The 19,483-nt window shown below is 44.8% G+C and overlaps 1 protein-coding gene across 3 annotated transcripts; it reads left to right on the forward strand.

The window, feature by feature from the left end:
• The first annotated feature begins 576 nt into the window (after positions 1-576).
• Positions 577-19,197, forward strand: bag6l (BCL2 associated athanogene 6, like). 3 transcript variants are annotated; one of them, XM_074613307.1, is made up of 25 exons: positions 577-988; positions 2,993-3,082; positions 3,231-3,348; positions 3,482-3,711; positions 3,822-3,944; positions 4,958-5,151; positions 5,307-5,436; positions 6,688-6,891; positions 7,401-7,629; positions 7,959-8,021; positions 8,116-8,402; positions 9,607-9,685; positions 10,648-10,931; positions 11,468-11,768; positions 11,878-12,047; positions 12,918-12,971; positions 13,072-13,174; positions 13,616-13,740; positions 13,835-13,969; positions 14,227-14,289; positions 14,724-14,927; positions 15,910-16,017; positions 16,297-16,443; positions 17,135-18,320; positions 18,360-19,197. In XM_074613307.1, exons 2-24 carry the CDS (start codon positions 3,002-3,004, stop codon positions 17,231-17,233), a joined length of 3,531 nt encoding a protein of 1,176 aa, XP_074469408.1. In that variant the 5' UTR covers positions 577-988; positions 2,993-3,001; the 3' UTR covers positions 17,234-18,320; positions 18,360-19,197. The 3 variants fall into 3 exon arrangements, with proteins under 3 accessions (XP_074469408.1, XP_074469406.1, XP_074469405.1); XM_074613305.1 differs by having other exon boundaries at positions 577-970; XM_074613304.1 differs by lacking the exon at positions 577-988 and adding an exon at positions 2,113-2,704 and having other exon boundaries at positions 2,936-3,082.
• The last annotated feature ends 286 nt before the right edge of the window (positions 19,198-19,483 follow it).

A 19,483-nucleotide genomic window follows, 5' to 3' on the forward strand; every position in this document is an offset into this window, starting at 1 on the left:
ACACACACCCACAAACACATACACGCACGCACGCACGCACGCACACATATAAACACACACAGACACGCGCACACACATGCACACAGACGCACGCACACACACACACACACACACACGTCCTGGAAAACACGCAACAATGCACTGATACAGGCTTTATTAAGAGTGTTCAGTGTGTGTGTGTGTGTGTGTGTGTGTGTGTGTGTGTGTGTGTGTGTGCGTGCATGTGTGTGTGTGTGTGTGTGTGTATGCATGTGTGTGCGTGTGTGTTTGAACAGAAAGAGCTGAAGAATAGAATAAATAAATAGAATCCATCCCACCTCCAGTAACCTTTTATAATAACAACCAATACCTAATACTACTACCACTAATAATAATAATAATAATAATAATAATAATAATAAATCACTTTGTTTGTTTACTTAATCACACATTGAGGTGAAAGTAGAAATAATTGGCACGTTCCAACAGTTTTAAATAAATTAAATAATGTTCACCAAAGTGACACAAAGACGCTCAGGCATGAAACAGACGCCTCTCGCTACGTCACTGCTACGTCACTGCGGGGTCCTTCTGACGTTGCGTTCAGGGTCGTGTTTAGTTGGGAGGAAATAATGAAGCTAGTGAGCTAACAGCTGATCGACCTGAAGACCAGCTGCTCACCGGATGTTACCTCTAAACCAACATCCTCCAGGCTGTTACAGAGTTTAACAGACAGCAAGACCTTCACCTGAACCTGGACGACTACCCTGGACGACTACCCTCCTCTCCGGAGGAGAGATTACCTTAGGGATTAGCTAGCTGGCTAACAAGCTAACAACAACAACAAGAAGGTGCTGAAGCTGAAGAAGCTGAAGGTGCTGAAGAAGCTGAAGGTGCTGAAGAAGCTGAAGAAGCTGAAGGTGCTGAAGGTGCTGAAGAAGCTGAAGGTGCTGAAGAAGCTGAAGGTGCTGAAGGTGCTGCATCTCTCTGAGTATTAACCTCATGATTAGTTCAGCTTGGTTCCTCTTTACCATCTAACACATTACACATTAAACCTGATGTATATTAGTGAACATTAGGAAACATCAGTGAACATTAGGAAACATTAGTGAACATTAGTGAATATTAGTAAATATTAGTGAACATTAGGAAACATTAGTAAATATTAGTGAACATTAGTGAACATTAGGAAACATTAGTGAACATTAGTGAATATTAGTAAATATTAGTGAACATTAGGAAACATTAGTGAACATTAGGAAACATTAGTGAACATTAGGAAACATTAGTGAACATTAGTGAATATTAGTAAATATTAGTGAACATTAGGAAACATTAGTGAACATTAGTGAATACTAGTAAATATTAGTGAACATTAGGAAACATTAGTGAACATTAGTGAACATTGGTAAATATTAGTGAACATTAGGAAACATTAGTGAACATTAGTGAACATTAGTGAATATTAGTAAATATTAGTGAACATTAGGAAACATTAGTGAACATTAGGAAACATTAGTGAACATTAGGAAACATTAGTGAATATTAGTAAATATTAGTGAACATTAGGAAACATTAGTGAACATTGGTGAATATTAGTAAATATTAGTGAACATTAGGAAACATTAGTGAACATTAGTAAATATTAGTGAACATTAGAACATTAGTGAACATTAGGAAACATTAGTGAACATTAGGAAACATTAGTGAACATTAGTAAATATTAGTGAACATTAGGAAACATCAGTGAACATTAGGAAATATTAGTGAACATTAGTAAATATTAGTGAACATTAGGAAATATTAGTAAATATTAGTGAACATTAGTAAATATTAGTGAACATTAGGAAACATCAGTGAACATTAGGAAATATTAGTGAACATTAGGAAACATTAGTGAACATTAGGAAACATTAGTGAACATTAGGAAACATTAGTGAATATTAGTAAATATTAGTGAACATTAGGAAACATCAGTGAACATTAGTAAATATTAGTGAACATTAGTAAATATTAGTGAACATTAGTAAATATTAGTGAACATTAGGAAACATCAGTGAACATTAGTAAATATTAGTGAACATTAGGAAACATTAGTGAACATTAGTAAATATTAGTGAACATTAGGAAACATCAGTGAACATTAGGAAATATTAGTGAACATTAGAACATTAGTAAATATTAGTGAACATTAGGAAACATCAGTGAACATTAGTAAATATTAGTGAACATTAGTAAATATTAGTGAACATTGGGAAACATCAGTGAACATTAGTAAATATTAGGAAATATTAGTGAACATTAGGAAACATCAGTGAACATTAGTAAATATTAGTGAACATTAGAACATTAGTGAACATTAGGAAACATCAGTGAACATTAGTGAAAATTGGGAAACATTAGTGAACATCAGTGAATATTAGTGAACATCAGTGAACATTAGGAAACATTAGTGAACAGTAAAACATTAGTAAACAGAACATTAGTAAATATTAGTGAACATTAGTAAATATTAGAATATTAGTAAACATTAGTGAACATAAGGAAACATCAGTGAACATTAGTGAACATCAGTGAATATTAGTGAACATTAGGAAACATTAGTGAACAGTAAAACATTAGTAAACATTAGAACATTAGTAAATATTAGGAAACATCAGTGAACATTAGTGAAAATTGGGAAACATTAGTGAATATTAGTGAACATCAGTGAATATTAGTGAACATCAGTGAACATTAGGAAACATTAGTGAACAGTAAAACATTAGTAAACAGAACATTAGTAAATATTAGTGAACATTAGTAAATATTAGAATATTAGTGAACATAAGGAAACATCAGTGAACATTCGGAAACATTAGTGAACATTAGTGAACATTCGGAAACATTGGTGAACATTAGGGAACATCAGTGAATATTAGTGAACATTAGGAAACATTAGTGAACATCAGTGAATATCAGTGAACATTAGTGAACATCAGCTACGTGTTTTACGGTTCTGACTTGATTTCAGACCTTGAGGATGTCTGAGTCCAGCAGCCTGACTGACGTCACCGTGAAGACTCTGGACTCTCAGAGCAGAAGATACACAGTCAGAGGAGAGGTGAGGCTTTAATTCATCATTACAATCAGTCAGTGCTTTACTTCCACTCATCTGCCCCCCCCCTGTTTCAATGACAGCCTGTGTGTTGTGTGTGCGTGTGTTGTGTGGTGTGTGTTGTGTGTTGTGTGTTGTGTGTTTGTGCCACCAGCTGACAGTGAAGCAGTTTAAGGAACACATCGCAGCCTCGGTGGAGATCCCGGTGGACAAGCAGAGGCTCATCTACCAGGGCAGAGTGCTGCAGGATGACAGGACGCTGAATGAATACAGTGAGTACATGAAACCTGTGGGTTTTGTCTCTCTTGATGTGCATCGTCTCACTAAATAGAAAAAAAACAAAAACATATCATGCTTCTCAGTGTGATCGGGGAATATTCATCCATCCCTTTGTTTCTCCATCAGATGTAGATGGAAAGGTGATCCACCTGGTGGAGCGTGCCCCGCCTCAGGCCACCATGCCTGGATGTGGGGGTGCGGGTGTTTCCAGCGGGGGGGCAGAGGGCGGAGGCAGCAGCAGCAGTCACGCCTCCACCTCCTCCCAGGGTGCACCGCATGACCGCAACAGCAACAGCTACGTGATGCTGGGGACCTTCAACCTGCCCGTCAACATCATGGACCCTCAGCAGATGCAGGTGGGATGTGTCTGCTGCATGCAAACCAAAGCTTCACTGTACTGTTCTGAAGGTGAACAATGACATCATGCTTCATGACTGCTAGAGCTGACTGATGTTTGTGTGTGCAGAGCAACGGCTCGGTGGACGTGCAGATCAACTTGGACCAGTCAGTGCAGAGTGAGCCCAGGATGAGGCTGCAGCTGGCCGAGAACCTGCTAAGAGACGCTCGCTTCCTCATCCACAGGCTGGAGGTACGTTGTTCTTTACAGCCTGATAGCACGGTCACTACATAGCTTAGCTTAGCTGAGCAAGTCATACAGCATTTTCACAATTATTAAGTTATGTATGTGTTTTTAGTTTTGGCACTACAATTCCCACCATGCTTTGGGTCAGGGGTCAGGGGTCAGGGGTCAGCAACCTTTACTATCAAAAGAGACATTTTAGGCACAAAATAAATAAATCTGTCTGGAGCCGCAAAACATGTGATCATGGTGATGAAGGTAACACAATTTATAGTCTAAGTATATCAGTCTAATGCAGTGAGGGCCAAAGAGACAATGTACTACGGAGTATTAGGGCCACATTGAGGGAAAACACATCTGAGATTTACACAATAAAGTCATAACTTTACGAGAAAAAAATAAATGACTACTTTATAATATTATGACTTTATTCTCTAAATCTCAGATTTATTTTTTTTCCTCAATGTGGCCCTAATACTCCGTCGTACCGTCGTACCATAGACCTACAACAATGATACATAAACACAATAAAGACAGAATATTACAAAATAAAGTCAGAACTTTACGAGAAAAAAAAGTCGTAATATTCCGAAAATAAAGTTAGAACTTTACGAGCGGACGCAAAATTGTAACTTCGCCATGCAGCGTTAGGATTACTATGAGAGGAAAACATCTTGAGGAAAAAAGTTGGAATTTTCCAAGAAAAAGACGTCATATTTTTAGAATAAAGTCGTACTGTTAAAAGACGTTTACTTTAATAATGTGTCGTAGTAAACAGCTGAGTGCAGTCTGTCTGTTATGTGTCAGATGAGGAAGGTGGAGGACATTACTGTGGCTCAGAGGACAGAGCGGGTCGCCCTCCAGTTGGAAGGGTGGAGGTTGGACACATGTCGAAGTGTCCCTGAGCAGGATGCTGGCCTTTCAGATGGATATACAGCTTTCATGTCATATCTGAACCAACAGGACGGCCCTCAGTACTCAGTATGTGTTTGTGTGTCTTGTGATGTGTTCATGTGTTGTAGGGAGTGTCCGGTGACAGCAGCTCCCATTCACAGCCAGAGGTACTTCAGTCCTCTTCCTCCCAACCGCCGCCGCCGTCTTCCTCCTCTGTCAGAGCGGCAGCAGCATCACAACTCATGGACACCAGCTCTCCTCCTGCTGCTCCGTCATCCTCCACCTCCACCCAGACGGAGGGACCAGCCAACACCGGGCCCAAGTGAGTCAGAGTCGTGGACCGCATGGCTCCAATAATACCAGATATTAACATGTGATCCGTACACGGATACGTCCTCTGGATAACGGCGTCCCATCTGTGGGTCTCTGCAGGACCTTTTGTAGTGCTGACTCCTCCTGTCCTCTGTTTGTCCTCAGTCACCCGAGTCCAGCGGAGTTCGTGGAGGTTCTCTCTGAGGTCCGGAGGGTGGAGGAGAGCTTACGTCCCTTCATAGAGAGGACCCACTCCATTCTTGTAGCGGCCACTTCAGCAGACTACAACAACAATGTAAGGAGGGAGAACGACCTCTCACACATATCACACATACGTATATATCTTGTTTACTGATGCTCCGTGTCCCGCACGTCACGTTACCATCAGCTGTTGGTTCGTGTCCCGTTTTCACAACGTTCAGTTTCATTTTCACTTTACCAATGGTTGAAGTTTTAAGCCCAATCTTTTCACATAACACCGCTTTGTTGTGCCCCTTGGTGTCACATCCCTTGGTGTCACATCCCTTGTTGTCGCGCCCCTTGGTGTAACATCCCTTGTTGTCGCGCCCCTTGGTGTAACATCCCTTGGTGTAACATCCCTTGGTGTAACATCCCTTGGTGTAACATCCCTTGGTGTCACATCCCTTGGTGTCACATCCCTTGTTGTCACATCCCTTGGTGTAACATCCCTTGGTGTAACATCCCTTGGTGTCACATCCCTTGTTGTCGCGCCCCTTGGTGTAACATCCCTTGGTGTCACATCCCTTGGTGTAACATCCCTTGGTGTCACATCCCTTGTTGTCGCGCCCCTTGGTGTCACATCCCTTGGTGTCACATCCCTTGGTGTCACATCCCTTGTTGTAACATCCCTTGGTGTAACATCCCTTGGTGTCACATCCCTTGTTGTCGCGCCCCTTGGTGTCACATCCCTTGGTGTCACATCCCTTGTTGTCACATCCCTTGGTGTCACATCCCTTGTTGTAACATCCCTTGGTGTAACATCCCTTGGTGTCACATCCCTTGGTGTCACATCCCTTGTTGTCACATCCCTTGGTGTAACATCCCTTGGTGTAACATCCCTTGGTGTCACATCCCTTGGTGTCACATCCCTTGTTGTCACATCCCTTGGTGTCACATCCCTTGTTGTAACATCCCTTGGTGTAACATCCCTTGGTGTCGCGCCCCTTGGTGTCACTTTTTCTTGACAACAAAACCACTATTGTCAGGTGTAGGAAAGAACTACATGGTTGGGCACTGAACGTTGTGAACGCGGGACACGAACAGACAGCTGATTGTAACGTGAAATTGAACTCACGGGACACGAACAGCGGTCTCCTCGATGAAAGCCTCGGGTTTCCTCTCTCCTCGTTCCTTCAGTGGGAGGGACTATGTATGTAATATCTACCTACGGTGTGATGGTCAGTGCAGATGAGCACTATATTATCAAATCAAAGTTAATATTGAACACATCTTTATCATTCTCTTTACTACTAGAACTTGTACGACTTATTAAACTGTGTTAATAACAGTCCGTCTGCTTCCACAGACCCAGGAGAGGGAGGAGGATCAGCGCATTCTCAACCTGGTCGGAGATGCTCTGCGTCTCCTCGGCAACAGCTTAGTCGTCCTCGGTGACCTACGCTGTAACCTGGCGACCTCTCCTCCACGTCACCTGTACATGGTCCGTCCGATGGCCCACTACAGCCACCCAGTCCTGCTCCAGGCCGGTCTGCCACACATGTCCCTCCCAGTAGGTTCACACATCACCTCTGATCTTCAGTGTGGAGTCACTTCTGTCAGCTGTGGAGACATACTGTAGTATTATAATATAACACAATCATTCTGCTAGATCAGAAACACAGATGGATGTTAAACTGTTGCTCCGGACTGTGAACATCTATTAGAATGTGTAGAAAAGCTTTATTTTACAGAGCTGTAATTTCCTAATTCTCACTGGGGGTACGGTGATGTACATCCCATGATCAAGTCCACTCACCCGTCTCTTGAGCATATCGAGTATTTGCATGTCAATATGCTTCTCTGATCCTCAGAGCAACGTACCCCGAGGTAAAAGGATTAGTGTGGTGGCTGTTAACTGAAATATCAACATTCATTTGACAAGTGGAGGAATTGTATCAGAATCCTTTAGACATCTTTGTACATCACCAACAGTTATCTGTTCAAACTTCACATCACCACGTCTGTTATTTACTGTCAGTTTGTACTGGACCGTGTGGTAAATATGTCTTTCTCCTCCAGATCAACTTGGGGACGACGGTGACCATGACGTCTGGTGGGAGACAGGCGGCTGAAGGACAACGACAGCCCTCTCACGGCGCCGGCCAATCGGATCAGCAGGCTGCAGGCCAGACTCTGCCTCTCCCGTCCAACGGGACCAGTCATCAACAGGGACAGGGAGGGCCCCGAGTGATCCGGATCACCCACCAGACCATGGAGCCGGTAGTCATGATGCAGATGAACATTGATGGTACGTGTGCTGACGGTATGGTGTCACTACTGGTGAAGCTTGTGACCTGTGATCCGGCTGTCAGACCGGGCAGCACTGGTCAAATATGAATCACCATTCTGTTGCCGTAGTGCCTTCCTCACCTCGGACACATGATTTCACAAGCTAAGACTTGATCTGAACCCTCCGAGGGAAAGTAAGTCATCACATTCACTGAAGAAGCAGATGTGTGAACTTACAGTCATAATAATATAAACATGTATATCATATCTCTTGTTCCGTCTCACCACCGTCCCTCCTGGACTCTCACTGTGAACATGATGGGTTTCTGCTCTTGTTGTGTTGAACAGGCGAGTCCGCCGCCGGCTCTCAGGTTCCAGGACAGCCGAATACCGCCGGCACCGGTCAGCCTGGTGAGTGCTGCTCTGTGATTGGGTAGTTTGATGCCGTAGTAAAAGCTGACTCGGAGAACTTGAAGTGGACATTGAAACCTCTCTGTGTACTCAGGACTGCCCCCCGAGTTCATGCAGGCCATCGTCCACCAGATCTCCCACCAAGCCGCCGCCATGGCCACGGCAGCCTCGGCCGGCCACCCGGCACAGATGGTGTCTGTCCCCGGCTCGACAGCCGGCACGGAGGGAACCGCTTCCCCACAGCCCCCCCACGCTGCTCAGGGACGGGTTGTCATCACCAGACCGTCCTTCTCCCCCCGCATCCCTCAGCCTGTGGGAACAAGAGGAACCACCATCAACCTGAGGGCCAGTGTACCCACAGCTGGTCAGCAGCCAGGCCCGGTAACACCGACACAGAGTGGATTAACTACGTCTAACTAGAGCTGCAACTAAAGATTTACATTATTGATTAAGCCAGTCATTGTTTGTTTGATAGAACATCAGAAAACATTTATATAATACCGTCAAAATGTCCTCGAGCCCAAGTTAAAGGAGCTCTGTGAGAATCATAAATGTGTTGTTAACAGCTTCACCTGTGTCCGTTAAGTCAACTAAAGTCAGCGTCCTGTTGCTGGCGCTTGTGCTCGCTCTACATAGACATGAAGGAGCATCACTCAACACAGTGAGGAGACACACGTCAGCTAAAAGCACAATATCACTCTATATCTCAGCTGCTTGGCAGTAATGTTAGCTGACCAGACCAAGGTCTCTCCATGAATCAATGCTGATCCTAGTGTTGGCTTTTCCTGCCTCAGCCTCCCGACCGCGGCCGGAGGGAACGGGGGAGACGATAACGTTTCTCTCTGCGGAGCCCCGTCACTTCACAAGACACGGGAAACCTCTGTTGGTCTGGAGGAGCTGCAGCAGTTATTTCTGCACAAACGTCCACTGAACATTCACTAGATATTCTCAGAGCTAAACTAACTCTTCTGCAGTGTGGAGTGAGCAGCATGCACGTGAGAGGTGGAGAGAGAGAGAGAGAAGGAGCGTGGTGTGTGAGTGAAGGCAGGCAGAGGAGCAGAGGAGCAGAGACTCCGGTCCTGGAGACCAAAGCTACGGTCTCCTCCGCGTCCTCCGACCGCGGCCAACACTGTTTAACAGCTTCACTAGATACAACCAAGAGGTTTTGCTGCTTCACTGGAGTTATACGTGTAAGAAGTTACAAACAGTCCCTTTAAAGTCATCAAATGTCAGACAGTCCAAAATACAGAAATATTAAATTCAATATCACGTTAAGATGTTTAGTGAAATCTGAGAGCCGAGTGCACCGCAGCACGGAGCCCGTTATCATCTCCACAAAGTATAAATGAGACCGAGTTCTGTTGGTTTATACAGTACGTGTGAGCAGAACCCGGTGATAGCAGTCAAAACAAGACGAGGACAAGCAGCACATTTCACATTTGAACAACTTGAAGAAGATTATCATTATTTTTTTACTTAATCAACTACCTGTTGCAGCTCTAGCTCCGTCAGTATAGGATATTGAAGTATATAATATGTATATTGAATGATAGGGAGTAATAACGTGTTCCTCCTCTGTGAGCAGGGCTCCTCTCTGGCTCCCTCGTCCCTCAGCCAGATGATCAGCGGTCTGGTCGGACAGCTGCTGATGCCGGGGCAGTCGGGTCAGTGACAACTCTTTCTATACATGTCTTTATGAAGTGCATTAGGAGCTTGATATGCCACCGCTACTATTTATCTGTATGAGAGGTGTGCATGTGTATGTTTTACAGTCAGAGTAGCTATCAACATGACAGCCTGCAGAGAACGGAAACTTGCTGGAGTTCAATAATAATCCATCCCAGCGACAGTGAGTCTTTAGAGTCGTCTGTGGCTCAGCGGGTAGAACGGGTCGTCACAACAACGTTGGCGGTTTGATCCCCGGCTCCTACTGTCTGCACGTCCGAGTGTCTTTGAGCGAGACACTGAACCCCCGAGTTGCTCCTAAATGCTCAGGATGGGTTGAATGCAGAGGTCACATTTAATGAATGCACCTGAACGTTTATGAAGAATCTTATAAAGTTGAGTTGTTGTCATGTTGCTGTACGTTGTACTGGAGTTATGTGGAAATGCAGAAGATAAGTGCAGGTTGATTTTGTAATGTCTGTTCTGCATAATCACAAAATAATAACCTAACTTTGACAGCAGCGCTGAAATCAGGTGTCAAACTACTTATTTTAGAGCGATGGAGAGCGATCGATATTAGCTTATTGCAGGTAATTCTGTATTGTGTATATGTCGGCCAATAAGTTACAAGAAATTGCACTACAGATATGTCATACCAGGTTTGAGGTCATTTAGAAACAGCCTCTGCATCTCATGGTTTGTCCACCAGGAGGCAGTGACACTCGGCATATATATATATAAATATATATATATACACTGTATCTTGGTCATAAAGAAAAAATGAATCTAAGGGATCCGTGTCAGAATAGGTTTACTGTCAGCTATACGACTATATTGTTATACAAGTTTTTAAACTCTCACCGTCAATATCAGCATGGTCTCAATAATCCAGTATGGCTATACTTAGAATATTAATAATAATAATAACAATAATAATAATAATAATGTCCTGTTTCTGTAGCTCCTCTAGGTGATCCCATGTCCTCGTCCTCTTGGACCAGCTCTCAGTCCTCCTCCTCCACGTCTCCTCCTCCTCCCTCTGCCAACACCTCCGGACAGACGTCCACCCACACCACCAACACGGCCTCCGTAGGCCAGCCGGCAGACGGCGGTCCGGAGGCCAATCTGGACCAGCTGCTGGGCTCTCTGCTGGGAGGAGCAGCCGGGTCTGGACCGGCTCCCTCCATCACCGTGACGCTGCCGGGGGTGCCCGGCTTCTTCCAGGGCGTGTCAGACTTCTTCCAGGTGAGTTCAGGGCGAGCTACAGGAAACCAGAATATGGTGGCGTGCTTGTCTTGTGAAGAGTCAAATGATTGGTGTTAGTTTAAGTATTATTTTTTTCCTTTTAAGACTGTCGCGGGGTTTTACTTCAAACCTCCGTACAACATGAAAACACTGTCGTAGTAGAATAAACGTTGTAATAGTCTCTTTTATTGTGCCGGCCTCCCAAAGTGCAAGCAGTGCCAAGAATTACAAAATGTGAAAAAATAGAAAATAAGCAATAATGTACAAAAACATCAAATAGCACTGAAAATATAGTTCCTCAATAACTTCATACTTTTCTGTCAGAAACAGGCAAAAAAAATAATCCAAAATGCAATCTGTGAGTTCACTGAGTGTTACCTTCTCTGTAACCACCGTCAGTGACGGAGCTACTCCGTCACAAAGAGGTTTAGCCCTTCAGTGACTCAGTGTATCTGTAGATGCAGAAAACCTCTGGATGTTTACTGGTTTTGTTTGCAGCTCAACAGAACCATGAACATGTTGTTCTTTCTGCCCAGCCACCTGCCGCTGGCCCCGGTGGCCCCGGTGGCCCCGGTGCCCCCGGTGCCCCGACCCCCCCTCAGTCCACCGGCTCTGCCCCGCCTCCTCCTCCTCCTCCTCCTCCTCCGGCCGGCGGCGGCGGTGCGGGCGGAGACTCCCTGAGCCCAGAGCTGTTCACCGGCATCGTGCAGGGAGTTCTGTCCACCATGATGAGCTCTCTGGGGGCGCAGCAGGGCAGCGGAGAGAGCATCGCCCAGTTCATCCAGAGACTGTCCCAGACCAGCAACCTGTTCACCCCCGGCTCTGGAGACGCTGTTGGTGAGTCACAGCGTCTGTTATAAGAATCACCTGCTCGTAGTGATCACTTTGACCCGGACAGACAGACGTGGTCACCGCCGTACCGATAACGTGTCTTTCATCCCGGCAGGGTTCTTCGGTGACCTGCTGTCCCTGGTGTGTCAGAGCTTCTCCATGGTGGACATGGTGCTGCTGCTTCACGGTAACGCCCAGCCTCTGAGCCGCATCCAGCCACAACTCACTGACTTCTTCTCTGAACACTACCTCCAGGGCCGAGAGCCCACCGACGCCAATATCGCTGTAAGTACTGACACGTGATGACGTCACTTCATCGATGGTTCATGATACTAGATGATGTTGGCTGGGTCACCAGAAAGCAGACACATCTGATTAACAAGCAGTTTAGTCTTTGTCAGGTTTTTATGTCCAGTATTCATCACGTGTCACGGCGCCACGATGTGACGCCTGCTGTTAACCGATGTCCCGATCAGATCCTTCGTTTTACGTCAGCAGTCATACGGGTATTTTGAATCGCCATGCTTTCCCGTACAGCAACGCAACAAGTGCACCCGCCATCAACTCTCCAACGCCGTCTCTCCTCCACTCCGCTGAGCCCTACCTCCCCGCGGCCAAACACCACCAACCATAAACGCACTATGAGACTCTTTATTGATGTTCTTTTACCTGATTTATTCATGTCAGCTCAGTGTGAGAGTCTCTTGTGTTTTGCTGTCATCTGTGTTGCACCGTGTTTCACCGCAGACAGGCGGTGGAGCGCCAACGACAACCACATTCACCACGCCGCTGCAAGAGCAACAAACAAAAGCACCGCTAGCAAAAAGCCAATCATTTATTATTGTAACGTACCGACGACCAAAATAACACTCAAGTCAATCAAGTCAGGTCAGTTTTATTTGTACAGCCTCAGAGGATACGCCTCCCTCTGTGGTTCACAGGACGTCCCTCCATCATCAGATGAATACAGTTCACTCAGCTGACTGTGCAGGACACTTTAATGAGAGAGAGACATTCCCTGGAGACGATGACGAGGCCAAAAAGATCAGAGAAAGATAACAGTTTGTTATTTTATACTTTGTGGACAGTGTTGTGAACTTGTGTACTTGTACTTGATGTTTCCCAGAAAAAACTCACACATTGTCCTCTCTGCAGACAGCAGCCGAGGACCTCATCAACGGACTGGAGGAGTACATCGCCGAGAGCTTCGTAAGGATACAAACCTCACGCAGACACTATGGTCTATTGATTGTGCTTTGCTGTGTGTTAGGTGTGTAGTGATGGACATAAGTTTGTGTGTTGTGTCTAGGCCACAGTGACGGCGCGAGAGGGAGTGGACATTGTTCAGACCAACCTGTCCTTCCTCAGACAGCAGTTCACACAGATGGCCTCACACATCCTGCACCCCAACGGTAAGACGAGTCACCGTTACCTAGGATACAGCCTGAAGACACAGAGCCCTGAAGGTGATGACAACATGTTAAAGAACACCTTCCGTCAGTGATGGGTTGTCATGGTAACACCCTTTCAAAGCTCTAAGGACCATATTTATCAAGAACCTCAGAGTAGGACATCAGCCCTCACTGAGAGAACCTTTCATCACCTTCATCACCTTCATCACCTTCCTCTACTCGTATCTGGGCTGATATCTAGGAGAGGAATCCTACACTGTCGGGAGCTGCAGGATCCTCCGTTGGAGGAGATGTTCATGGTTGACTATGAGCTTATAAGGGATGACTGCTCCGTATCATCTCTCGTCCTCTAGATGCGTCTCCTGCAGCTCCTCACATGTCGGTGTAGCTCTGATGTGAAAACGACGAAGTGTGAGTGTTTCTTTCTGTCTCTTCATGCAGATCATGCGTTCGGCCCCCGCCTGCTGCTGCTGTGCACTCGGGGCCTGTTCGAGTGTCTGGCTCTGAACCTGCACTGCCTCGGAGGAGAACAGAGATCGCTGACTGCAGTCATCAACCACCGCATTGTTAGTCCTCATCATCATTTAGAAACGCAGCATTATGTGTGATAACAACAAAGTCAGCAGCTGGATGTTACTGCATGTTTCTGGTTTTGTGTAGAGGAGGATGTCTGCAGAAGTCAATCCCAGTCTGGTCAACTGGCTGACCAGTATGATGTCCATGAGGCTGCACGTCATTCTGGAGCACAACCCGATTACCGAGGACCAAATCCAGCACTACATCATCTACACACAGGTAATAGATGAGTCATTAGTGCTGCTGTCGCTGGACACACTGCACACATTAATGAAATATCTCCAGCTGCCTCTAGACTCACACGTGGCTCAGATGGATCAAGTTATGATCAAAGTGAATATGCACCTGACTAAATACTGTATTATACCCTATAACAAAGCCCTGCTCTAACAACGCTGTGTTTAAAACCAGTATTTAGAATATTTTGGGCCCAGCTTCAGTGAAGAGTTCAAATGAACACTACGGTGTCGTTTCAGGGCCGGTGGAACCAGAGGAGGACCGAGGCCGAGGAACCGGCTTCAGAGAGTCCCGGCGTCAACGTGAGTCTTTATTAAAGAGAAGAAATGATTTCAGCCACTCAGTGAGATCACTCTGCTGTTATTCTATATTCCTGGTTATCAGCAACAAATCCAAATCCATGACTTCCCTCATGGAAACTTCTATTTAATCAATACATGATTCAAGCAGATCTTTTAAACTTTAGTGTAATTGACTAATTGTTTGCTAAATGTTTTCAAGTGCAGAGTGAGAAAGGGTTAATAATTATGAACACACACACACAACTATTTGGATTATCACCTCGTTGAGACCGTGCAGCCCGACAACGTACCCTTTAGAGGTGTTTGTCTCTGTTAGATTCACCGGCTCCGACCACACGGAGTCCAGTGTGAGTCGATGTGTTCTGTATCTGCTGCAGCGTTAACAGGAATGAATGCTTCATGTGATCGACCCCCCCCCCCTCTCTGTCTGTCAGATGGAGGAGAGTTTGTCTCCGGCTCCGGCCACCACAGCAGAGGAGGCCATGGCTTCGTCGGGTGACGGTGGAGAGAGGGGAGCGTCTCCTGGAGGAAACGCCTCCTTATCGGGGGACGCTCGGCCTCGGCGTCCCGCCGGGGCCCCGCCGGGACGGGAGGGGGCGTTCCCTGAGGTGGAGCCGTGGGCGGCGTCCGTTCCACCTGTAAGGATGAGGTTTTCTCACGATTATGTGGAAATGAAGCGCTGATTGCTATCAGGACGTCTCTCTTTCGGCACAGGTCTAGGTTTAGTATTCACAAAGTTCACAACTAGAACTGACCTGACCTTTGACCTTTGACCCAGACCTCCTGCTGCCACAGGCAGATTAGATCAGTGCTGAAGGTGGCAGGTACTGTAGAGGATACAAATACAAATACATGAAAAACAACACAATGACAGATTGAGATTAACGCTTGTCAAATTTCAGTCAGTCTTATTGGATCTCAGTGATGCATTCAACAGTCAATCACAACATCTTACTAGAGCAGAGGTCAGAGGTCAGCAACCTGCATCTCTTCAGCTCCTCTCCAGAGGCTCCCTGTGGAGTTTAACTATGCAAATGAATACCTGTTCTTTGTTTACATTTTCATTTTTATGTATCATTGTTGTAGGTCTATGATACGACGGTACGACGGAGTATTAGGAACACATTTAGGGAAAAATACATCTGAGATTTAGAGAATAAAGTCATAATATTATAAAGTAATCATTTTACGTGTTATTTTCTTTTTTTCTCGTAATATTCTGACTTTATTGTGTAAATCTCAGATGTGTTTTCCCTCAATGTGGCCCTAATACTCCGTAGTACATTGTCTCTTTGGCCCTCACTGCATTAGACTGATATACTATATACTGAGACTATAAACTGTGTTACCTTCATCACATTGATCAAATGATTTGTGGCTCCAGACAGATGTTTAAAGGTCGCTGACCCCTGGTCTAGACAGACTGGAAACCTGATTTCATGACACTCCCTCCAGCTTAAAGTCTATTTTTCCATAAAGCACTTTGAATTGCTTTGATGTTGAAGAGTGCTTTAGAGATATCCGTGCTTTGCCGTGCCTTCATTGTAAATCCGTTGCGTATATGAGCAAAGCGATCATCAGTTCATTGGATTGTGACTGTATAATAATGTCTTGGTCTAGGAATGGGTTCCCATCATCAGACATGACATGCTGTCTCAGAGGAAGATCAAAGCCCAGCCGCCGCTGTCCGACGCCTACCTGCACGGTATGCCCGCCAAGAGGAGGAAGGTGAGTCATGCGCTTTAGTCTCACTTTAACAGAAGACACTGTGAGAAGGCCTGTCCTCGTCTTGAGCTCTGCTCAGACTGAAGGAATAAGGTGACTTGTTGAGCTTGCTACAGTAGAACAGAGATGTTGGAAGACGGAGTGCGGCTCACCATTTCCCCCTGCGTCCAGTCTGTTCCAACCACGGTTAAATACATCCTGAAGATGTGTTTGTCCTGGACGAGCAGAGATGTCCTAATGTTCTTGTTCTCAGGAGAGTAACGGTAGTGTTTCCATCCTCAGACGAGCCAGTGTGAAGGACCACACCTGTCCCTGTCGGACGCAGTGAGTCGAGCTGCTCGTGCTGCGGGAGCGCTGCCCGTCAGCGGCCCGGACAGCCTGCAGGGGGAGCTGGAGAGGCCCGAGCTGCAGGAGGCCTACACCAGACAGGTAAATGCTCTGTTAAACTAAACTAATCCAGGATCGACTGATGGTCGTGGATGAAGTAATGATAAAAACGTGGAGTGATGTCCAGGCTAACCCTAACCCCAAATCCTAACCCCCTTGGAACTGCTATTGAAAACTTCCTAGACCAGGGGTCAGCATCCTGCGTCTCTTCAGCTCCTCTCCAGTGGCTCCCTGTGGAGTTTAAACATGGAAATGAATAACTGTTCTTTGTTTACATTTTCATTTTTATTGATCATAGTTGTAGGTCTATGGTACGACGGTACGACGGAGTATTAGGACCACATTGAGGGAAAAAATAAATCTGAGATTTAGAGAATGAAGTCATAATATTATAAAGTAGTCATTTGACGTGTTATTTACATTTTTCTCGTAACATTCTGACTATTGTGTAAATCTCAGATGTGTTTTCCCTCAATGTGGTCCTAATACTCCGTAGTACATTGTCTCTTTGGCCCTCACTGCATTAGACTTATATACTATATACTTAGACTATCAACTGTGTTACCTTCATCACAATGATCACATGGTTTGCGGCTCCAGACAGATTTTTTTTTTTTTGCCTAAAATGTCTCTTTTTATGGGAAACGACTTAACTCTAATACTTTAATATAGAGGTCATTCTTTGTCTGTCTCTCTGTCTGTCTGTCTCTCTGTCTGTCTGTCCTCCTGCCAGGTAAAGAGTGACATCAAAGAGCGAGTAAGAGACGATCCGGACTACAACGCCCAGCGATTCCCCGACACACAGCAAGCGTTCTCTATAGAAGACTCCTAATCATCCATAGCTCAGCGCCGCAGAGAGAGGAGCGGGACCAGGACCAGGACCAGGACCAGGACCAGGACCAGGACCAGGACCAGGACAGGATCCGGACACTCTAGACGAGCGGTAACATCCCATCGTAAAGGACGACAGCTACTACTGACTCCAGTGAATCATTCCTCCTCTCTTGCTTCAGAGTGTGACGTCGTCGGCTGTAGTCGGTGCACGTTGTGAGAAACTGTGAGTCACCTCATGCTAAAGCATCCCCCCCCCCTTTGCTCTGGGAGACCTCTGAGAAACTAATGATGGAAGCAGTTAGTGAACACTGAATAACAAGAGCACATCTGGCAACATCTGGTCAGTGTAGAAGAGGACTGGAACGTCTGACTGGATTCATCTCAGAGCTGATCCTGTCCTGTAGGTCTGCAGCAGTCTGAGCATCATAGCATGACGTACCACCAGAGCATTAAGGAAAATACTAAATAATGCTGCAAAGACAAAACTCTGAATATAATGGGAATGAAGTAATAATGTTACAAAGAAAAAAAAAGGTTAATATTATCAAAATAAAGTTGTTAAATGTGTGAAGAAAGAATTAGGAAATGAGCTTTCAATTTTACTAGGAAAAAGTCACAATGTATAGTACAATAAAAGATTAAAAATAAATAATAATAAAAATAAATAAATAAAAATTATTAAACTACACAAAATAAGCAGATTGTATTAAAATGATACAAATTTAATAAAATAAAAGATAATTCAGTAATTAAATAAAATAGAGTAAAATAAACACTATAATGATGATACGTGCTCTATATGGCCTGTCAGAAAAGGAGAAAACATGCAGTGCAGTGTAATCTACCAACGTAATCATATGAAATTTGATGTTCTTTGCAACTTTTTTTTTTTAATATTATGACTATTGTCATGTGACTTTTTCCTCATAAAAGTAGTATGGCTTTATTCTCATTTCAAGATTACTTTTTTCTCCAGATATTATGACTTCATCCTCAAAATCTCAGATTTTTGTTTCCCAACAGTGGTTCCTGATACTGTTCTGTCCTTTGCATTATATATATACACTCACCGGCCACTTTATTAGGTACACCTTGCTAGTACCGGGTGGTGTCCTCTTTATTAGGTACACCTTGCTAGTACCGGGTGGTCTTCATCTGCTTCAAGGTTTGACGTGTTGTGCGTTCAGAGATGCTGTTCTGCATACCTTGGTTGTAACGAGTGGTTATTTGAGTTACTGTTGCCTTTCTATCATCTCCAACCACTCTGCCCATTCTCCTCTGACCTCTGACATCAACAAGGCATTTCCGTCCACACAACCGCCGCTCACTGGATCTGTTCTCTTGTTGGGACCATTCTCTGTAAACCCTAGAGATGGTTGTGGTGTAAATCCCAGTAGATCAGCAGTTTAATACTCAGACCAGCCCGTCTGGCACCAACAACCATGCCACGTTCAAAGTCACTTAAATCCCCTTTCTTCCCCATTCTGATGCTCGGTTTGAACTTCAGCAAGTCGTCTTCACCACGTCTAGATGACGTAATGCATTGAGTTGCTGCCATGTGATTGGATGATTAGCTATTTGTGTTAACAAACAATTGAATAGGTGAACCTAATAAAGTGGCCGGATATATATATATATCCGTACGAGGCAAAACTGTAAATGAGTGCAGATTGTACATAGTAAATGGGAAGTGATGTCATAGAACTCTGTCCGTGTCTATCAGGTAAGTAGCACGCTGTTGCACGCTGTGACATCCGATGTTTGTTTTTTTAGCTTCTCATGACTTTAGAGATCACGATGAAACGCAGGTGATTAGTTCATGTTTGTATTTTAGGGCTGTATGATTATCAACTGGTGTCGACCGTGTGTCACACAATCCGATCAGGTGTTTGTTTGTCTGAAGCCCAGCTGAGGTCAGTAGAGGTTTGTCAAACTGTCAGTGAAATAAATCACATACATGTTTCTGAATGGCTTTATTTACATTTAGGATTCTCAGGTTTACAGTCACACTGAAGACGGAGGTTTCCAATACGGGGTCCTTTATGGGGCTGAACGGTGAAGGGGTGACTCTGAGCACTGACTCTCTCAACCAGCTGTTATCACAACACAAAGAATCACAAACCACTGCTCTCTGGCTGTACAATGAAGTTTATTTCACTTTAGCAATCTCAATCAATAATCAATAATACTTCAAACAACATTATAGCCAGCGCAGAGAGATTTTACAGCTGATCATGTACGGCGTAAA

Source organism: Sebastes fasciatus, chromosome 17, assembly GCF_043250625.1.
Source record: "Sebastes fasciatus isolate fSebFas1 chromosome 17, fSebFas1.pri, whole genome shotgun sequence".
Lineage (NCBI taxonomy): Eukaryota > Metazoa > Chordata > Actinopteri > Perciformes > Sebastidae > Sebastes > Sebastes fasciatus.